Source organism: Myotis yumanensis, unplaced genomic scaffold (genome assembly GCF_028538775.1).
Source record: "Myotis yumanensis isolate MYYU_CA2020_CCGP unplaced genomic scaffold, mMyoYum1.0.hap1 SCAF_2, whole genome shotgun sequence".
Taxonomy (NCBI): Eukaryota; Metazoa; Chordata; class Mammalia; order Chiroptera; family Vespertilionidae; genus Myotis; species Myotis yumanensis.
The window spans coordinates 3,115,164-3,134,216 of NW_027223753.1; the positions used below are offsets into that span (position 1 = coordinate 3,115,164).

At 53.9% G+C, this 19,053-nt stretch overlaps 1 protein-coding gene across 3 annotated transcripts in view; it reads right to left on the reverse strand.

The window, feature by feature from the left end:
- ACOT7 (acyl-CoA thioesterase 7) overlaps positions 1–11,847 on the reverse strand; it is a 68,816-nt gene extending 56,969 nt beyond the window's left edge. For 2 of the 3 annotated variants that reach the window (XM_070403114.1, XM_070403113.1), the window contains exon 1: positions 5,194–5,384. In XM_070403114.1, coding sequence (XP_070259215.1) covers positions 5,194–5,369 — 176 coding nt within the window. In that variant the 5' untranslated portion in view covers positions 5,370–5,384. Of the gene's footprint in view, positions 1–5,193; positions 5,385–11,689 lie in introns of those variants that run through there. The other variant, XM_070403116.1, reaches the window with a different exon arrangement.
- Between the last annotated feature and the right edge of the window lie 7,206 nt (positions 11,848–19,053).

Sequence of the window (19,053 nt, forward strand, 5' to 3'; positions counted from 1 at the left end):
GGCTTGTGGGCTCTGTTGTCCTGCGTCCTTGCATTCGCTCCATGGCCTGTGGCCCGCAGCCATGCGGACCTCACACGCAGCAGACCCGGAACTGCAGTGGGAAACACAGCTGAGCTGGCCGGACGCTGGACTGGACCCGGCTCCAACAGGGAAAGGAGACTGTGGGCACCGGCTCGGACTTGAGCTCTGCTGAAGCCCAGCTACACTCTATGGTGGGGCAGCGGGAAATGGGACTTCAGGACTCAGGGTTTAATTCCATGGAAATAGAGCTTTCCACTAAATTGCATCCTCTCATGCGAGTCTCGGGGATATTGCAAGAAATTCACTCCCGCTAGCAATGGGGGGTGAGGGGCGGGGGAGTGGTGAAGCCCTCTCCCCTCCATTAACAGACAACCTAAGATCTCACTTACATGTGGAATCTTAAAAAACAAACACACTAAAAACTAACAAGCTCCTAGAGACAGACCGGTGCTGCCAGAGGCCGGGTGGGTGGCTGAGGGAACCGATGGAAGATAATGGAATCACGAGGCCTTAAGGTACATCACGGTGACCAGTCAGTAATACTGGAGTGCGTATTTGAAAGTCGCTCAGAGAATAAAAGTCCTCATCGCGAGAAAAAAAATGCGTAACTAGGGAGTTGGGAAGATGGCGGCGTAAGTAAACACCGGAGACCGCTGCCGCAAACAACCATTTCAAAAATACAACTAAAAGACGGAACGGACATCACCCAGAACCACAGGAAGGCTGGCTGAAGAGAGACTCTACAACTAGAAGGAAAGAGAACAGCAAACCGAGGCTCAGAGGAGGCGCAGCGTGGAAAATACAAAGGTGCCGAGGTGCGCGCGCAAAGCGGGCTGGTGGCTGAGGGCGCGGTTGTCGTTTTCGGTCGGGAGTGAGTCTCAGACTCTGGGCTCCAGATCCGGGCGAGTCTCTAGGGACCCAGACTCAAACGGGAGAAGCGGGATTATCCGGCATCAGTTGGAAACTGAGGGCAGCTTTCTCTCTGAGGTTTGCAGCGGTTGCTGGGGTTCTGAGAAGCAGAGCCTCTGGGAACGGGACTGAGAGCGGCCATAACTGCTCCCTCCGCCCGCCCTGTTGAGCCCGCCCCGCCCAAACCCTGCGCACAGCCATTTGCCGATCGCCTCAGGCAAAGGCTGGATTAGCGCCTCCCCAGAAGGCAGACGTTTTCCGCACAGCTGATTCCTACAGCCAGTCAGCCTGGTGGTCAAATCCCTCTAGTGTTAACTACAACAATTAAGGCTTGGCTAGAACAAGACTGCGCACAGAGACCACAAGGGGGTGCACCAAGAAAGCATAAAAGATGCGGAGACAAAAAAAATGACAGAAATGGAGGATATGGAGCTAAGAATCGCAATTTTGAGGGCTTGCTATAAACTTGAGCAGAGCCTCACGAAAACTAATGAGACCCTCGATGCTACGATAAAGAAATTAGAAAGTAAGCATACACGGACTGAAATAAAGAATATTATACCAAATAGCAGACCAGAGGAGCACAAGAATCAAACCAAAGATTCGACAAAAAACACCCAACTGGAAAAGCAAAATGAAAAAAGAATCCGAAAGTGTGAAGATAGTGTAAGGAGCCTCTGGGACAGCTTCAAGCACACTAATATCAGAATAATAGGGGTGTCAGAAGATGAGAGACAGCAAGATATTGAAAACCTATTTGAAGAAATAATGGCAGAAAACTTCCCCCACCTGGTGAAAGAAATGGACTTACAGGTCCAAGAAGCGAAGAGAACCCCAAACAAAAGGAATCCAAAGAGGACCACACCAAGACACATCATCATTAAAATGCCAAGAGCAAAAGACAAAGAGAGAATCTTAAAAGCAGCAAGAGAAAGAGACTCAATTACCTACAAGGGAATACCCATACGACTGTCAGCTGATTTCTCAACAGAAACTTTGCAGGCCAGAAGGGAATGGCAAGAAATATTCAAAGTACTGAATACCAAGAACCTACAACCAAGATTACTTTATCCAGCAAAGCTATCATTCAGAATTGAAGGTCAGATAAAGAGCTTCACAGATAAGGAAAAGCTAAAGGACTTCATCACCACTAAACCAGTATTATACGAAATGCTGAAAGGTTTCCTTTAAGAAGAGGAAGAAGAAAAAGGTAAAGATACAAATTGTGAACAACAAACATGCATCTATCAACAAGTGAATCTAAGAATCAAGTGAATAAATAATCTGATGTACAGAATGAACTGGTGATTACAATGAATCAGGGACATAGAAGGGGAATGGACTGACTATTCTTGGGGCGGGGGGGAAGGGGAATGGGAGATGCGGGAAGAGAATGGACAAAAATCGTGCACCTATGGATGAGGACAGTGGGTGGGGAGTGACGGCGGAGGGTGGGGCGAGAACTGGGAGAAGGGGAGTTATGGGAAAAAAAGAGGAACAAATGTAATCAGAACAATAAAGATTTAATTAAAAAAAAATGCGTAACTATGTGTGATAACAGCTGTTGAGTAGACTTTCTATCTCTCTCCCTCTCCCTTCCTCCCTGAAATAAATTTAAAAAAAAAAAATTTTAAGTAAAAAGACAGCCCACTGAATGGGAGAAAATCTTTGCAAATCATACATCTGAGAAGAAACTTGTATCTCGTATACTCTATAGAAGGAACTCTTACAGCACAAAATAAAAGTGACGGGGGCCTTATAATCTGATAGAGCACCTGAATTCACCTGGAAAATCATCACATTAACTTTCAGTCCTAGAACACAGATCCTTCTGGGAACAGAGGGTTGTGGACAAAAGGGGCCACGTGCTGACCTGACAAGCTCAGGGGAGGCCTGCATGGCGGCCTTGCAAACTCAGACCTAAAGTCACCGCCAAGGATGGTCTGAAATTAAACCTTAAAAGCAGTGATGGTGGGCAGGTACGTCCTACGCCGGTATCTTCACTGACAAGGTCAACCTGTACCTTCACTGAGCCTGTCTGTCTTTTTGCATCTATGATAACACACCCTTGAAATGTCTGAGTCACTTGTAACTTCCCTTTTTCTGGAGCCCCTGGGGCACAACCAAATGTGCTGGGCCAGGACAGAGACCACAAATCCCTTCATTATCACGTTAATTGATCCTGCACCCACCTAAGCATGTGTCCATCATTTCACTTTTTATGCAATCCCCAGGGGTTTCCCCACTTGGCTTGCTCCCGCCCCTCTAGTCTACCACCAATGGATTTCATGAAACCCACCTACGTCCCTCCTTTGATTAAAATGTATAAATACGGATGTAACCCGCCATTCTCCGGAGCATTATCTCAATTCGTTGAGGTTCTGCTTCCCGGCATATGGTGACAGTTTGGCTCAAATAAACTCACAACAATTCTTTACAGGTTGCAATGGGGTTTTTTTAGGTTAACAGGGCGAAGCTTTTCTGAGTTTCCTTTCTCAGGCCAGTGCACACTCCCTTTATCCCGAGCAAAGTGATGGAGGAGGTGACTCAGCTGTGGACAATGGACACGGGACCTTACGCACGGTCAGGCCGACCCCACCAGGAGCCAAGCCGTCATCTCACCACCTGACAACCAGGAACAATGGTTGGATTCTGCTGGCCCCAGGACTGCTTGTAACTGCATTCCGTCCCCAGCTTCCCCCTAGCCCACTCCCCATTATAACCCCGTCCCCTGCGCCTGCTGGAAGACGGGATCTGAACGCCTGTAAGCGCCTGGCTTCTTGGTTGGCTGGCCTTCTCAGTAAGCGCCTTGTATGCCTGCACCTGCCTCGTGTCGGACACTGCGACAGGCAGCACGAGCCCACCCGGGGGTCTCCGGTAACCAAAGGACAAATACGCCAAGTGAGAACAGGTGGTCTGAACAGACATTTCTCCAAAGACGAAAAAAGAGCCCCTGAGCTTACAAAAGATACGCAATATCGTTAGTCATCAGGGAAGCTCGAAGCCAAACCACAATGAGACGCACTTCCCCTCCGCCAGGGTGGCTAGGACCACAAGACGGACACCAACGAGTGCTGGCGGGAGCGTGGAGTAGGGCAGCCACTGGGAAACAGCTGGCAGTTCTTCAAAAGGCGAAACACAGACGGGCTGACAGAACAGGTTCTATGAAAAGTAACCTCAGAGATGCTGTCGTACATTCCCAGCGGGCAGGTCATGGTGGGAGGCAGCCTCAGGCCTGTAACTCCTTGTCCATTGTTCTTGTGCTTCTAGGTTTACACACCTTTGACCCTCAAGGGGGCTCATCTTGTTAACCACCCAGTATTCCCAATTCCTGCCTCGCTTCCCCGCTTCATGTAACCTTCCTATGTTCCCTCCTTAAATTAAACACATAAAAGAAACTAGCCCAGCCGGCGGGGCTCAGTGGCTGAGCATCAACCTAGGAACCAGGAGGTCACAGTTCGATTCCCAGTCGGGGCACATGCCCAGGTTGCAGGCTCCATCCCCAGTGGGGGTGTGCAAGAGACAGCCGATCCATGATTCTCTCTCATTATTGATGTTTCTCTCTCTCTCTCCCTCTCCTTTCCTCTCTGAAATCAATAAAAATATATTAGAAAAAACAACAACAAAAACTGCCTCCCTGACACATGTCATCAGTTTGGCTCAAATAAACTGAAAATTCTCTACAGGTTTGAATGTTTCTTACTTCACCACAGAATTACCACGTGACCCAGCAATTCCATTCCTGTTTGTGCACATTTTCCTTCACATCAACCGAGTCTCTAAGCCACCAGCTGGTGTCCCACAATTCAGTGCAGTTTGACATGGAGGAAGCAGCATTAGAACAGACTCCATGCTGAAGGGCTTAGTCATACAAGACTACCCCACCTTGGACGCCAGTCACAGGTCCTGGAGCACCTGTACTTCTGATGAGCTGGCTGTACATACTTACTTATTTTTGCTAATTCTCACCCGAAGACATTTTCCCATTGATTTTTAGAGAGAGTGGAAGGGAGGGGGGAGCGACAGAGAGAGAGACATCAACGTGAGAGAGACACATCTATTGGTTGCCTCCACAAACACCCAACCAGGGTATGTGCTGGATACAACTTGACCAGAATCGAACTTGGGACCCTTCAGTCCGTGGGCCGACACTCTAACCACTGAGCCAAACGGGCATAGATCCGGGCCCCACCCCCGCCTCAGGTGGGAGAATTTGCTGGAGCCGCCATCGCCGTGGGCACAGCAGTGAACCTGTCGTCCTACCTTCCAGAGGCAGAAGGTCCACACTTGCTTCCAAAAGCCCGGACGGAGGCCCGGACGGAGGCCCGGCGTGGCGGCTGCAGCCCCTCGGAGCTCCAGGGCCCCAGGCGCTCCCAGGCAGGTGCCCGCCCGGTGAGCCCGGGGAGGCGGAGGCGCAGGGCCCAGGCCAACAGCTTCATCCTGCCAGAGGGGCCGCTTCCCAGCTCCCAGCACGCGGCTCAGCAGCCCCACTCCGGTCTCCAGCGGCCCTGCCCACAGGAGCTCGGAGCTCGGGCGTCTCCAGAGGCCTCCCAGCCGCCCTCCCCGCCGGCAGCAGGGCCAGCCAGTGGGGCTTCCAGCAGGATGCTCCTCAGCAGTCAGTGATGCAAGAAGCAGGTCATGACTCAGGCTGAAGTCACACAGCCAAGCAAATGAGAGACAAACAGCAGGGCCCAGGCAGGCCAGGGGGAAGGAAATAGGTGGGGCTGTGACAACACCCACCAAGATCGCGGTGCCAGGCCCAAGCCGGGCCCAGGCCAGAGGCAGCAATCGGACAGACGAGGTGAAGAGTCTGTATGCGGTAATGCAAGCGCCTGGCTGGGCTTGGCCAGCCAAGGCACCCGCTTCCAGGAGGCGTCCGCTGCCAACAGCCGCCAGATGCCAGCGTGGCTGGGTGGCTGCAGGGAGAAGCCGGGCCCCGCCCGCCAGTCCTTTGTTTGAGAGATCTGACCGATTTCAAACACCCATTTGAGCCACTTGTTTGTTTCTCTCCGAACTTTAAGTTCGCCCTCTTACCTCATCACCCACCACAGTAAACACAATAAAAGCAGAACCGGCACAGCCTCACACTCAAGCTCGCCCCCCAGCATGCTCGCTCCCCCTCCCTCCCAACCCCTGACCTCACGGAGGCTGGCTGTGCATCTTCAGATCCTGTGAGCAATAACTTTCAAAGTTTCCTGATGGTTATCGCTGAATGACATTTTGGCAACTGCAAGAACCAGTCGCAACACTGGCGTCTAATAGGCTGAGAGAACAGGAGCCACCAGGCCCCGGGGTAGGAGCAGTGAGACTGGGCTGGAAGGGCCCCCGCAGCGGGAGGCAGCACGGAGGCGGAGGAAAGGACACACACCCACAGTCCCTGCTTCAGGAGTGGCTCTCAGCTCCCAGCAGGCCAGTTTTCCTTTTTATTCTTTAATTGTGGAAAACATCAAAGGGTTACGTGAGTAGAGAAAAAGGAAATGACTCCCCACCCCCCCAATAGCTCCAAACAATCAACTCTGGTTCCCCTCTGCCCCACCCGCTCCCCATTCTACAGCGTTTGAGGAAAGCGGCAGACATCACAGCTTAGCGACCATAACATCTCACGTTCCCTCTACAAGATGGAGGCTCCTGCCCGGCCGGCAGGGCTCAGTGGCTGAGCATTGACCTGTCAACCAGGAGGTCACGGCTCAGTTCCCGCTCAGGACACATGCCGGGGTTGTGGGCTCAATCTCCAGTGCGGGGCATAAAGGAGGCAGCCGATCAATGACTCTCATCATTGATGTTTCTCTCTCTCTTCCTCTCCCTTCCTTTTCAAGGAAAAACAAATTATATATATATATACATACATACATACATACATATATATTTAAAATAAATAAATAAAAGGTAAAGACTCCTTTTATAACAGAACCACACAAACAATTATCTCACCTAAAATATAGTGTGAATCCCTTTAATATCATTAACCATCAAGGGACTATTCAAGTTTCCCCAAATGCCTCATAAATGTTTTAAACCTGCCTGTGGGTGACTTTCCCCTGAAGTCTATCTGCATTTGTCACGAGCTTCCTCAGCGATTCGGCCGTAAGGAGGCCTCCCCAGGACAATCTCAGAGTGAAAGAAAGAGCCAAGTGGGCAGCAGGTGTACAGGGCGGTCACCAGGCTGGACCCTCCGGCGGAGCCTGCCCCCAGGAGAAAGCTCTCTGGCCTAATGGAAACCAGGGCGCTGGTCAGGTGACGCGGCTGCCTGGCCCACTTACAGGAGCCTGGAGAGTGGATGAGCACAGCCGCCCAACACAGGCTCTCCCGGCTGCAAAGGCCAAGCCTCCCCCAGGCACCGCATCGTTTTATGGAATGTTCCAGAATGCTCCCTCCAAATGTGGTTGCTGTAAATTAGGTTTGTTTCCATTAATTCCGCTGTAAGCCCAAAGACAGAGCCCAAGGCGGGCAATTCCAACCCCACAGCGTCCTGAAGTCCGGCCCACTCCACCAGCATCACCGGCGTGTCTACTGGAGGCCCGGCCCTTCTCCAGGCTTCCTGGCCCAGCAGCCCCGCACCTCAAAGCACATCCTAGTACACCTGCATCTAACAGCAGGCGAGCAGAGAGCAGCCTGCAGCCCTGCACACGGCCTCCCAATGAGGGTTCCAGGTGGCCGGCCTGGGCCATGCCAAGGCCCACCTCCATTTAAAAGCTGACTGCAGTCCCCAGAGAGCTCCCAGGAATTCCAGTTTTTAAATTCTTCTACAGACTGTACTGTCCCTTGAGGGGAGCCGCCAGACACAGGCCAGCTGCATTTACCTTTAAATGAATTTAAATGAACGTAGTTAAGAATTCCGTTTCACCCTGGCCAGTTTGCTCAGTGGTCAGAGCATCCGCCTGCAGACCCAAGGGTCTCAGGTTTGATTCCTGGTGAAGGGCACGTACCTCAGTTGCAGGTTCAATCCCTGGCCCAGGCTGAGGTGCCTGCAAGAGGCAACCAGTCGATGTGTCTCTCTCACATTGATGTTTCCCTCTCCGCCCCCACCCCGCCGCTCCCTCCCTCCTTTTCTCTCTAAAAATCAATGGAAAAAATATCCTCAGATGAGGATTAAACATTTTTTAAAAGGATCCCGTTTCTCCGCATCTGGCCACATTTCAAGCACTCAGTAGCTCCTGTGGCTCCTGTGGCTCCTGTGGCTCCAGTGGCTAACAGCTACCCCGCACACTGCATGGATCTGGTGGACCGCACTGCTCGCCCGCACCCTCCAGCACCGGCCACAGGCCACGCCTTCAGCTGTCCTTCCACCAGCTCTCAGGGGCCCACACTGACGCCGTGATTACACCGCGCAACACAAGGTGGACCCGAGCTGGGTGAGCAGGGGAAGGACTGAACGTCAGGTCACCTGGCAGAGAGCATCCACCAGGTGCCGCAGGCAGTCTCCTCAGCCACGTCTCTGAGCTCTGAGAGCCTCACTGTCCCCGTTGTAAGTGACAGAGCCGGGCTGGAGGCCTCCGGGAGGCTCCTGGGTCTAACTCTAAAACACTCAGTGCGACAAGGAGAAATGCAATTTGCTAACTAAACGTTAATTATGATTATTCAAAATAAACCAAAGGAAAAATGCTCTTCTGAGAGTTTAAATGCTGTCCCCAAACATGCATCTGTAGGGCGGGACCAAGAGGAGGAGGGGACAGCACCCCACAGCGGCCTGGCCACCCAAAGCTTGGCTCTCAGAAATACAGGGTTCCCTCTGTGAGCCTCGCTCACGTGTGTAATGCTGGGCTCTGTGCCAAAGGTTTCATGCTCGCGGCAGCCCTGAGAAGGGCACTGTGATGATCTCCAATTCACAGAGAAGAAAACTGAGGCCCAGGATGGTTAAGGAACGGCCTGAAGGTGCACGCCCACAAGAGGCAGGGCTGGGATTCGAACCCGGGACACTGGCCTCCTGAGCCTGCGTCCCACGTTTCCCACAAAAAGAGCTTCCATTCACTTTCCACGAGCCAGTCGTCCTGCCAGGCACGGATGCACTTTCTTCTCTTTAACACTCGGAACCACCCATGAGAAAACGGAGCAGAGCAGGGCTAGGCAGCCAAGGGGCAGAGGGTGAACGCACACCCAGGCCTGGGACTGCAAAGCGGGCTCTAACCACTACCCTCGCCAGCCTTTAGAGCCCCCATCCCTTGACACCTCCTTCCGGACCCAGAGCACTAACCACTCTTAATCCTGTGGGGCAGTGGGGCTTGGGGCACTAGCTCCCTGCTACACTGGGAAACCCCCTAAGGCAGGGACCAGATTTTCCAGGTCCCTGTCCCTCCTCAGGGCATTGTGCTCCTTGGAGTTCAGTGAAACTCATTAAATTCATGGGCGTGGCTGCCCTGTCAGGAGGCTCCTCTTTCAAAACAGGGTGTCAGCTCAGATGTCCTTAAAGGGCTCCCCACCGTGATGTGGCCACTCTCCCGGTGTCCTGGTGACCACGGCCCTCGTCACAGCCCTCCACCTTTGGCAGTCGTTCTGGGCACCAGGTATCCTGCCCAGCATCCCACAGCCAACTCGACCAGAGACAAGATGAACTGTGCCTGTGCAGGTGGCAGCCGGAGAGCGTGGTGAGCAGGCCTGTGCACACACGGAGAGTCTAAAGCTATCCCAACATCTAGTACCTGTTGAAGCCGGGGGTTTTTTAATAATTATTTTTTAAATTAAATGTGTTGAGGTAACATTGATTAAAAACATTACATAAATTTCAGGTGTATTTCCTCTTTTATATTTAATGAATATTTTAAAGAATATTGTTTTATTTTATTTTTTTATTAGTTTTACAGAGAGGAAGGGAGAGAGAGAAACATTGATTGCCTGCCTCCCACATTCGCCCCAACCGGGATCAAACCCACCCTTTGCTGTACAGGACGACGCTCTAACCAACTGAACCACACCGGCCAGGGCTAATTATTCATATTAAATTTAACTTATTGGGGTAACATTGGTTAAGAACCTTATGTAAATTTCAAGTAAGAAGCTGGTTTTTAAAAAGACAAGTATGTACAGAACTGCTATTTATGCCCTCACCGGTTTGGCTCAGTGGACAGAGCATAGGTCTGCGGACTCAAGGGTCCCGGGTTGGATTCCGGTCAAGGGCACATACCTTGGCTGCAGGCTCCTCCCTGGCCCAGGACCTGGTCAGGGCGCCTGCAGGAGGCAACCAATGGATGTGTTTCTCTCACATTGATGTTTCTCTCCGTCTTTCCCTCTCTATTCATCATCCTGAAGAAGTGAATAAGAGCAGGGGCAGACTGAAATCAGACCTTCTCTGGGGGGAGTGCAGTGGAAAGAACACGAGCTGGAGACAGAAGACCTGGTAGGCGCTGCCCTCCAGCTCTCGGGGCTGGATGACCTACAGGGGCACTGGGTCTCCCCAGCTCACCCGCCTCCTGCACACAGCGGAGTGGTGGGACCCTGCCTCCCTCCCGGGGAAGGTGGACAAACCAAGGGAGGCGAGAGCTATGCAAAGAACAGACCCCAAGGTCACCAGCCAATAGGAGGGCCTGTCTCCAAATATCAGTTATTCCTATTATTTCTGCCCCTGGAACTTGGAGTGGGTGGGGCCAAGACAGACACACGGCCAGTAACAAAGCAAAGGGAGCAAGGCTCCCCCAAAGATTTCCTCCCCCTAGAAAAGTCAAACCTGACCTTGAGGTCAGTAAAGGCCTGGGGCTGGGCCAGAGGAAGGTTTGCGGTCAGGGCGCCCCACTGATCCAGCGCTTACCCTTCCCGGGAGACGTCAACATCCACAGGAAGCTAATTTGGGCTGGACCCAAGGTCAGTGTGATAGCCAGTGTCCAGATTGGTAGAACCCACCCCGAAGCAGGAAGGCGCACTCGCTGCCAGTGCTGCCTGCGCAGGACAGGCCCTGTTGCAGGCCCAGCGCCTGGGAGGCCGTCCCAGGGCCGTGCCCTCCCTGGGCTCAGGCTCCCGGACCAGCGGGCCTGCTTCCGATGCCGCCCAAGAGAACGGGGAGTAACCTTGCGGCCGCCCTCCGTCCGTCCGGTGGCAATGAGCCGACTCCCCGCTCTCCCGCTGCCTCTGGGGGCCTCCCCGTACCCGGTGCCCAGGAAGGAAGGCAGGGTGGTCCGCGGAGAACCGCTGGCCCGCATTGTGTAAGACGCTGCCAGGCTCGTGGGCCATTCCCTCCTCTTCAGCGGCTCGAGGGGAAGGCATTTTCTGTCCTTCCCGAGCGCACTGGCTCTCCCCAGACCCGAGCAGGTGCCCTAGGAGGGATGGACACCTGCAGCCTCCGCCCCCTCGGGCACCCATCACAGGGCTCGCCGAGCTCCGGACGCCGACCCGCCAGCTGGCCGCCAGCACCCCACATTCCGGGACCCGCTTGGCTTTGAACCGCCGCCCAGAGGACGACCCAGAATGAGGGCGCTCAGGGGGACCTACGCGCGTGCCCGAGCGCCGGCGGGGCGGGGCGGGCGGGGCGCGGGGGCGGCACTCCGACCCCCGCCCGGAAAGGCGCCGGGCCGATTGTCCCGCAAACGGCCTGCGTGACCGCGGCGCCGCCCCGGGGATGTGCCGGGGGCCGGCGGGGAGGCGCGCGCGGAGGCCGCCGGCTCTGCGGCACCCGAGGAGCCCCGGGCCGCGGGGACGGGAGGTGTGGGCGGGCGGAGGCGGCAGCGGGTGAGGAGCCGGAGGTGCCGGGCCGGGGAGGCCGCGACGGGCGCAGGGCAGGCCCGGGCGGGGTCCCGGCGCCCCGGCCGCTCGCCGCGCCGGGCGCCCCTCTTACCGGCAGATCTGGATGGCGGACGGGGTCTCTCCGGTGGGGCCCGACATGCTGGCGGCGGCGGCGGGCGGCTTCGGGAGAGCGCAGGTGTCTGGCAGGCCCCGCGGGGAATGAATGAGCCCGGGTCGCGCCATGGAGAGGGAGGGAGGGGGCCGGGCCATGGCGCCCGGGAGGCGGGGCCTGTGCGCCGCCGGCGAATCAGACGCGGCCTCCTGCTCAGGCCCCGCCCCGCGTGCCCGGCCTCCCCAGCCTCTCCGGCGTCCCGTTCTGGCAGCGGGGCGCCGCTTCCAGAAGGTTCGGCGGCGGTTGGGCGGCGCCGGCGGGGTGGGGCCGCGTGGGTCAGCCTCGCCCCGCGCGGCGCGTGTCTGTGCGGGGGCTTCCGGCCGCTCGGGATCACCGCGCGCCCACCGGGCGGGCGCGTGTTCGTTCGGGTCTTGCAGTCTAAAATGAGCCCCGAAAAGAAATAGTAAATAAAGTGAAATGCACCCCGAGAGGAAGTGGGAGGCGGCTTCCCCTAACGGGCGTGCAGGGCCGAGCTGCTGTGCGGGTGCTGCGGGGAGGCACGTGGCTGCACCGGGCTGCGCGGGGTCGGGCCGGGGAGACGCGGGGAACCGGTGTGTCTGCGCGGCCGCTGCGAGCAGGCGGGGGAGCCCGGGCCGAGCCGCCCAGCCGGGGTTACCGGGCCCCGGATCCTGCAGGGCTGACGGCTCGTGTGTGACCGCCCGTTGTTGATGAGGTTGCCCTCCATTCCCGGAGGATGGAAATGGGAACCAGACCCTCAGCAAAACACCCTGAGCTCTTGTTACCCTCGTGCTGATGGGTTTACAGGATCCCTCCCCTCACAGTCTCTCTCCTAACCATTTTAGTTTTTTTCCCTCCTTTCTCAACCGACTGGGCCATTTCCATCCCTCTCGGCGAAACAGGCACCCTCTCCCCCGCCCCCTCCCAACGCTCTCAGGAACCCATTCCCTTCTGGGTTTGGAGGTTCAATTATCGAGGTCACGAATTCCTTCCAAGTTGCTAAATCCAGCAGTGCAGGTCAGAAGCCCTCTTGCATCACCTCCACCAGCGCTAGCACCCCCATCCCTCTTCTTCCGAAAGGTCTCTCCTGTGCACCCAGGACACCACACACTCCTGTTTCCCCGGCACTCTGCTCAGCCTTCCCTGCGGGTCCTCTCGGAACTGGAGAGAAGCAGCGGTGTTTGCACTCGAGGTGCCGCCCTGTCTCGTGACTTTGCATCCCATCTATGCAATACCTGCCACATACCTGCGGCCCAGGCCTCTCCCCGAAACCCCAGGCTCCTGTGCCCTCGCCTAGGCCACAGCTCGCTCTGGTGTGTGCAGGCATCTCACGCTCGCTGAGTCCTCACACTCCCCGGGTCGTGCTCCGCTCACAGTCTTCCGGGCTCAGCAAGTTACAAATCCTCCCAAGACCTCAAGCTCACCTCGGAGTCATTCTGGACGCCCTGTCCCTCTCACACTGGTTGCAAATGATTGGATCAGTAGTGGGGTACCTGCTGGTTCTGCATTCAATGTAAGTCTAGAATGGGGTCACGTCTCCGCACGGCATTCAGAAATCTGCCCCCACCTGCCTCCATACGTCTGGCCTCACCTGCCCACACCTGCCTCCACCTGCCTCCATATGGCTGGCCTCTACCACTGTCCCCTTGGTCACTGAGCTCCAGCCACTCTGACCTCCCTGCTTGAATATGCTGGGCCCACTCTTCCCCAGGGACCCACCTAGCTCACCCCCCTCACACCTCAGTTCTCTCCTCTAAAATTACAATTCACTGCCTGTCCGGTGTTGCTCAGTGGATTATGCATCATCCCACATACCAAGAGGTCACTGGTTTGATTCCCTGGTCAGATCACATGCCCTGGTTGCTGGCTCCATCCCCAGTAGGGGGCATGCAGGAGGCAGCTGATGGATGTTTCTCTTTTATCAATGTTTCTCTTTCCCTTTCCCTTCTCTCTCTCTCAAAAAATCAATATTTTTTTAAATTAAATCTTTATTGTTCAGATTATTACAGTTGTTTCTCTTTTTCCCCCCCATAGCTCTCCTCCACCCAGTTCCCACCCCACCCTCTGCCCTTACCCCCCCCCCACTGTCCTCATCCATAGGTGTATGATTTTTGTACAGTCTCTTCCTGCACCTCCACACCCCTTTCCCCCCAAGAATTGTCAGTCCACTCCCTTTCCATGCCCCTGGTTCTATTATATTCACCAGTTTACTCTGTTCATCAGATTTTTTATTCACTTGATTTTTAGATTCACTTGTTGATAGAAAACATTTTTTTAATTACAATTCCTCAACACTCCCTTCTCCTCCTCCCTGCTTTATTTTTCTCCTAACACTTAATAGCATTTAACATATATTTTACTCATCTGTTTATTGTATCTCCCCCAACTAGAATGTGTCTTCCCTACGGGCATGAGTTTTTTACTATTTTGTTCATTGCCACATCCCAAGTTCCTGGAAAAGTGCTGAGCACGTAATAGGTGCTCAGTAAATCTTCTACAAATGACTGGCTCAGTAGGGGGCGTCCAACAGCGAAATATTATTTAACAGCAGCAGATACTTAATTTCCAAACTCGCTTTGGACTAGAAATAGTCTCCACAAATTGTCATTTTAAAAACTTAAATATATTATTTAAATAATTTCTTCTAATATTTATGGAAAGATACTAAAGAAACTGTTGATACTGGTAACCTTTGGGGAAAAGGATTAAGGGGTAAGGCCTTTACTTTTCATTTCTATGTTTTTGTATTGTTACCATCAAACTGCTCATGTATTTTATTATTTTTTAAAATATATTTTTATTGACTTGAGAGAGGAAAGAAGAGGGAGAGAGGGATAGAAACATCAATAATGAGAGAAAATCATTGATCGGCTGCTTCCTTCATACCCCACACTGGGGATCGAACCCGCAACCCGGGCATGTGCCCTGACCGGGAATCAAACCGTGATCTCCTGGTTCATAGGTCGACACTCAACCACTGAGCCACGCTGGCCGGGCTGCTCATGTATTTTATATTTTCATGTCAATACGAGTATCAAACACGAAGCACTGATATGAATTGTTACCGCCGCTTTGGAAAATAGCTGAAAATAGTTACTAAAGTTGAAAATAGTCCTACCCTTTACCCGGCAATTTCCTTTCTAGGTGTACATCCTGTGTAATGAGCACGAATGGGTGCACCCAGATATGCTTCAGAGGGGGTTCATAGCAACACTGTGACGACCCCCAACTGCAAATGACTCGATGCCTGTCAACAGTGGGCTGGGCCAGGAAATTGTAATATACTCGTCAGTGGAGTGGCCGATGGCCATGACAATCAATAAAGTTCATGTGCGTACAACAGGGCGACTGGCAATGCTGAGGAGAGAGGATCCAGGATACAGCTGTGCTGCTACCAAACAGGAGAGAGCGCGGCGCTGGCGAGGACGTGGGAGAGGGGAACCGAGAACCGCGTCTACAGTCGGGAGGAAGGCACCCGGGTGCGCCCGCTTTGGAAAACAGCCTGGAAGCTCCTCCAGAAATTACAGACAGAACTCCCGTCCGACTCATCAGCCCCACCTCTGGGTGTGCATCTGACGGAAACAAAGCCATTATCTCGAAGAGATGCCCGGGCTCGCAGGCTCATTGCAGCATCATTGACAACAGCCAAGGTGTGGAGACCACCCGAGCGCTCGTGCGGATGGATGGATGGGGAGTGAGCTCCACAGTCAGCCCTCTGCCTCGGTGGGCCCCACACGCGTGGCGACGGAAGGCTGCCTACGGCACCTGAGCATCCACAGATTTTGGTACCCACGGGAGTTCCTGAAATCAGTCCCCTGTGGGTACAGAGGGATGACCGTATATGGACATACATATAACGGAATAGTATTCAGCTTTAAAAAGGAAAAAAAAAAAAAACCCTGTCATTTGTGACAACATGGATGAACCTGGCATCACGCGAAGTGAAATAAGCCAGACAAAGACAATTCCTGCCCGGCCACAGGCTGGGTGCCCTTAGCTTAGCTCTACACTCCCCTGTGCCTCGGTTCTCTTATCAGGGGGAAAAAGGGGGGAAACAATAGTATTTGCCCCATTGGATTTGTGTTAAGTTTGAATTTATAACTCGGTAGGTATCACTTGTAACTCAGGATATGGGATCTAAAAAAAGGCCGACTCACCCTAGACGGTTATCTCAGTGGATAGAGCGTCAGCCTGTGGACTCAAGGTTCCTGGGTTCGACTATGGTCAAGGGCACCTGCCCAGGTTGCAGGTTCAATCCCCAGTAGGGGGCGTGCAGGAGGCAGCTGATCCATGATTCTCTCTCATCATTGATGTCTCTCTCTCTCTTCCTTCCTCTCTGAAATCAATAAAAAAAAATTTTTTTAATTTTTTTTAAGGCAGACTCATAGAGAATAGGAGAGTGGTTGCCAGGACTGGGGGGTGGTTGGTAAAAGGTCTGAGGACCTAATGGAGAACACGGTGGCTAAAGCTGATGGCACTATAGTGTATAATTGAGATGTGCTAAGAACAGCATGTTCTCCCTCTCCTTTTCCTCCCCTCCCCCCCTCCCCCCCCCCCCCCCCCCCCCCCGGCCCAGGCGACTTACCTTTGCCTTCTCTCTCCTAAGCTCCCGACACCCTTCTACCTCCATAACTTGCTGGCTGAGCCCACGCAGCCTGGCTGGCTCACTTCTACCTCTGTAACTCTCTAAACAAACTTTCTCTTATGATTTGAAAAAATAATTTGCTAAGAAAAAATAATTCTCTTTGTTAGGAAAACATAAGTAGAAGGTCAAGTTACAGAGAAAAACAAGGCAGCCATTCTGACAACAAATAGCGGGTCCCTGCCCTGGCCGGGTAGCTCAGTTGGTTAGAGCGTCATCCTGATATGCCAAGGCTGTAGTTCAATCTCCGGTCAGGCCACCGACAGGAAGCAGCCAATAAATGCATAAATGAGCGGAACAACAAATCCATGTTTCCCATCCCTCTCGCTCTCCTTTCCTCTCTGACATTGACAATAAACAAACAGTGGGTCCCTCTCAAAGAAATGGAGAGGATGGTCACCAGGGCGTCCCACGGGGTGGCCATGGCGTGAACCAGGTTAGTATTGTTTCCCGTTTGACCTGGGTCTCGCTGAACAGGTTTCTGGTGATTTGTTTAGACTGCAGACATGTGCATTACACACTGTATATCTGTTCAGAGTCATAACTTCAAAACCGATGTATCTGGGAGGTGGGACTACGGACCTTGTTTTCTTTACCATTTTAGGGAAGTGTGAGCGGAGTGGTTACGGCGTGGACGATGTGCGTAAATTTCTTCATGTTGTTTCTTTCCTACCAGCTTCACAGCCTTGGGCGAGTTGCTCCATCGTAATGTAATCAGACATGGGGCAGATAAGGGCTGAGGCGCAGCCAGCATGCTCACACATTCGCTGTTAGTATGCTGAATGCCTTTACACATGAGTATCCGTGTTTCGGCAGGAATTTGGGCTTCGTGTACGTTTGTATTTCTCACTCAGAGCTATGAAACAGAGGCCTAATGAACACAGGGCACGTGCCCCCAAACTGCCCAGTTCATCTGACCCACACCTGGGCCAGGGGTGAGGCAGAGGCAGGTGGCAGGGAAGGTCCAGACCCCAGGGAAGGGCTCCCAGGAAGTGCGCGCGCTCAGAGCACCGGGTGTCGCACGGGAGGGCGGGGCTTCTGAGTAAAAGGGACCTTCAGTAAGCCTGTGTCCAGAGTCGCACTAAAGGCCCTCATGGTGGCCCATAGGCTGCCAGAGTCAAGAGACCTGAGACTGACAGGGAGGGGAGGCGAGACAGAGGCGGGGCCGGCAGAGCGGGCAGCCTGATGGAGGAGCGAGGGGGGGATGGAGGGGTGCGGGGGCCAGCACCCAGCCCTACTCCTCGCCCCGCTCCCGGGCTGCGTGGCTAGATTAACTCTTTTTTTTAAATATGTAAATCTTTATTGCTGAAAGTATTATGAATGTCCCCCTTTCCCCACTGACCCCTCCAGCCCTTGCCTGCCACCTCTAGGTTAACTCTTACTCATCTGTGCCTTGGTTCTCTTATCAAGAGAAAGGGGGAGACAAGAGAATTCGCCCCTATTAGGGTTGGGAGGTGTAAACAATTGGCTGTTACCAGGCACTTGGCACAGTGCCTGGCAGAGTAGGGCTTTGTGGACTAGCTCTGGGTGGAGGCCAGCTGCCTGGGGCCTGGGGCTGCAGGAATGGTTTGACCAGGGGGATGGGGTCACCTTGGACCAGGCCCAGGAAGAAGAATCCAACTAGCAAAGGCTGGGCTTCCTGCTAAGGGGAGCCCCCTGCCTCCTGCACACCAGGGCTGGGACGCAGCCGGGGAGGGACCTGGCCCCTGTTCACACAGCCTGTTTCTTTTCATGTGAATAAGATTTGGCTGTTTTACTAAAGATGTGTGGCTGCCTCGTAAGAGATGCTGGACCCGTCAGGCACTGAGGGACCCAGTGTGCTGCCAGCAGGAAATTGACGTACAGTTGGAGGCGTAGCCCTCGGCTCCCACAGGGGCCACAAGCATCTCCAGGAGGCTGCTCAGAGACGGCCCATCCCGCATTTGCTCCCCTCTGCACACCTTAGGGCCACGCCCTGGCGCCCGCCGGGTTGGCGGCTCAGTCTGAGCGTTGTCCTGTGCACCGAGAGGCTGAGGGTTTGAGTCCAACCGATCGGTGTTCTCTCACAGAGATGTTTCTCTCTCTCTCTGTCCCTTCCTCTCTCTCTCAAAATAAGAAATAAAAATCAATTAAAAAATGTATCCTCAGGTGGGGATTTAGGAAACGCCAAGCCCTGAGGCTGTGATTCCAGCATGAACGACTCAGAGGAAACCTAAAGCTGATCATCAATACGCGACCTGCTTGCAAAGCAGGACCCAGATGCCAAGGACAAATGGGTCATTGTATGGAGAAGAGAAACAGCCCAGGGTGTAGGAGAGACAGAGATTCTTTCTCCAAAGAAGCCCTTCCCAAGCCCTTCCCGTGGGTGAAACGCTCCGGCTGGAGTCACAGCCCCGCCAGTGCCTGCCCTGAGTGGGTTAGTGAGATGCCCAGGCGCCTGGCACGTCAGGTTCCGCTCCCGCTGCGGCGCCACCAGGCGCCTGACTCTGAGCCTGAAGCTGGTGGCTCCACCTAGGGGCTGAGCGACTTCCTGGAGGTGCTTCCTTCCTTCCCCGTCCCCACCTGCTTCCAGCTGCCCCAGATGTTACGAACTTCCCTTTGCTCAAATTTGTACCGGGAACCCCATGATTGCAACACAAGCCTCGTAGAGTCAGGTGGCTCCACTTTCTCACGCACAGGATAGTAAATACTGGGGTAATTACAGTTCTCACGGCCCTGGAGGAAA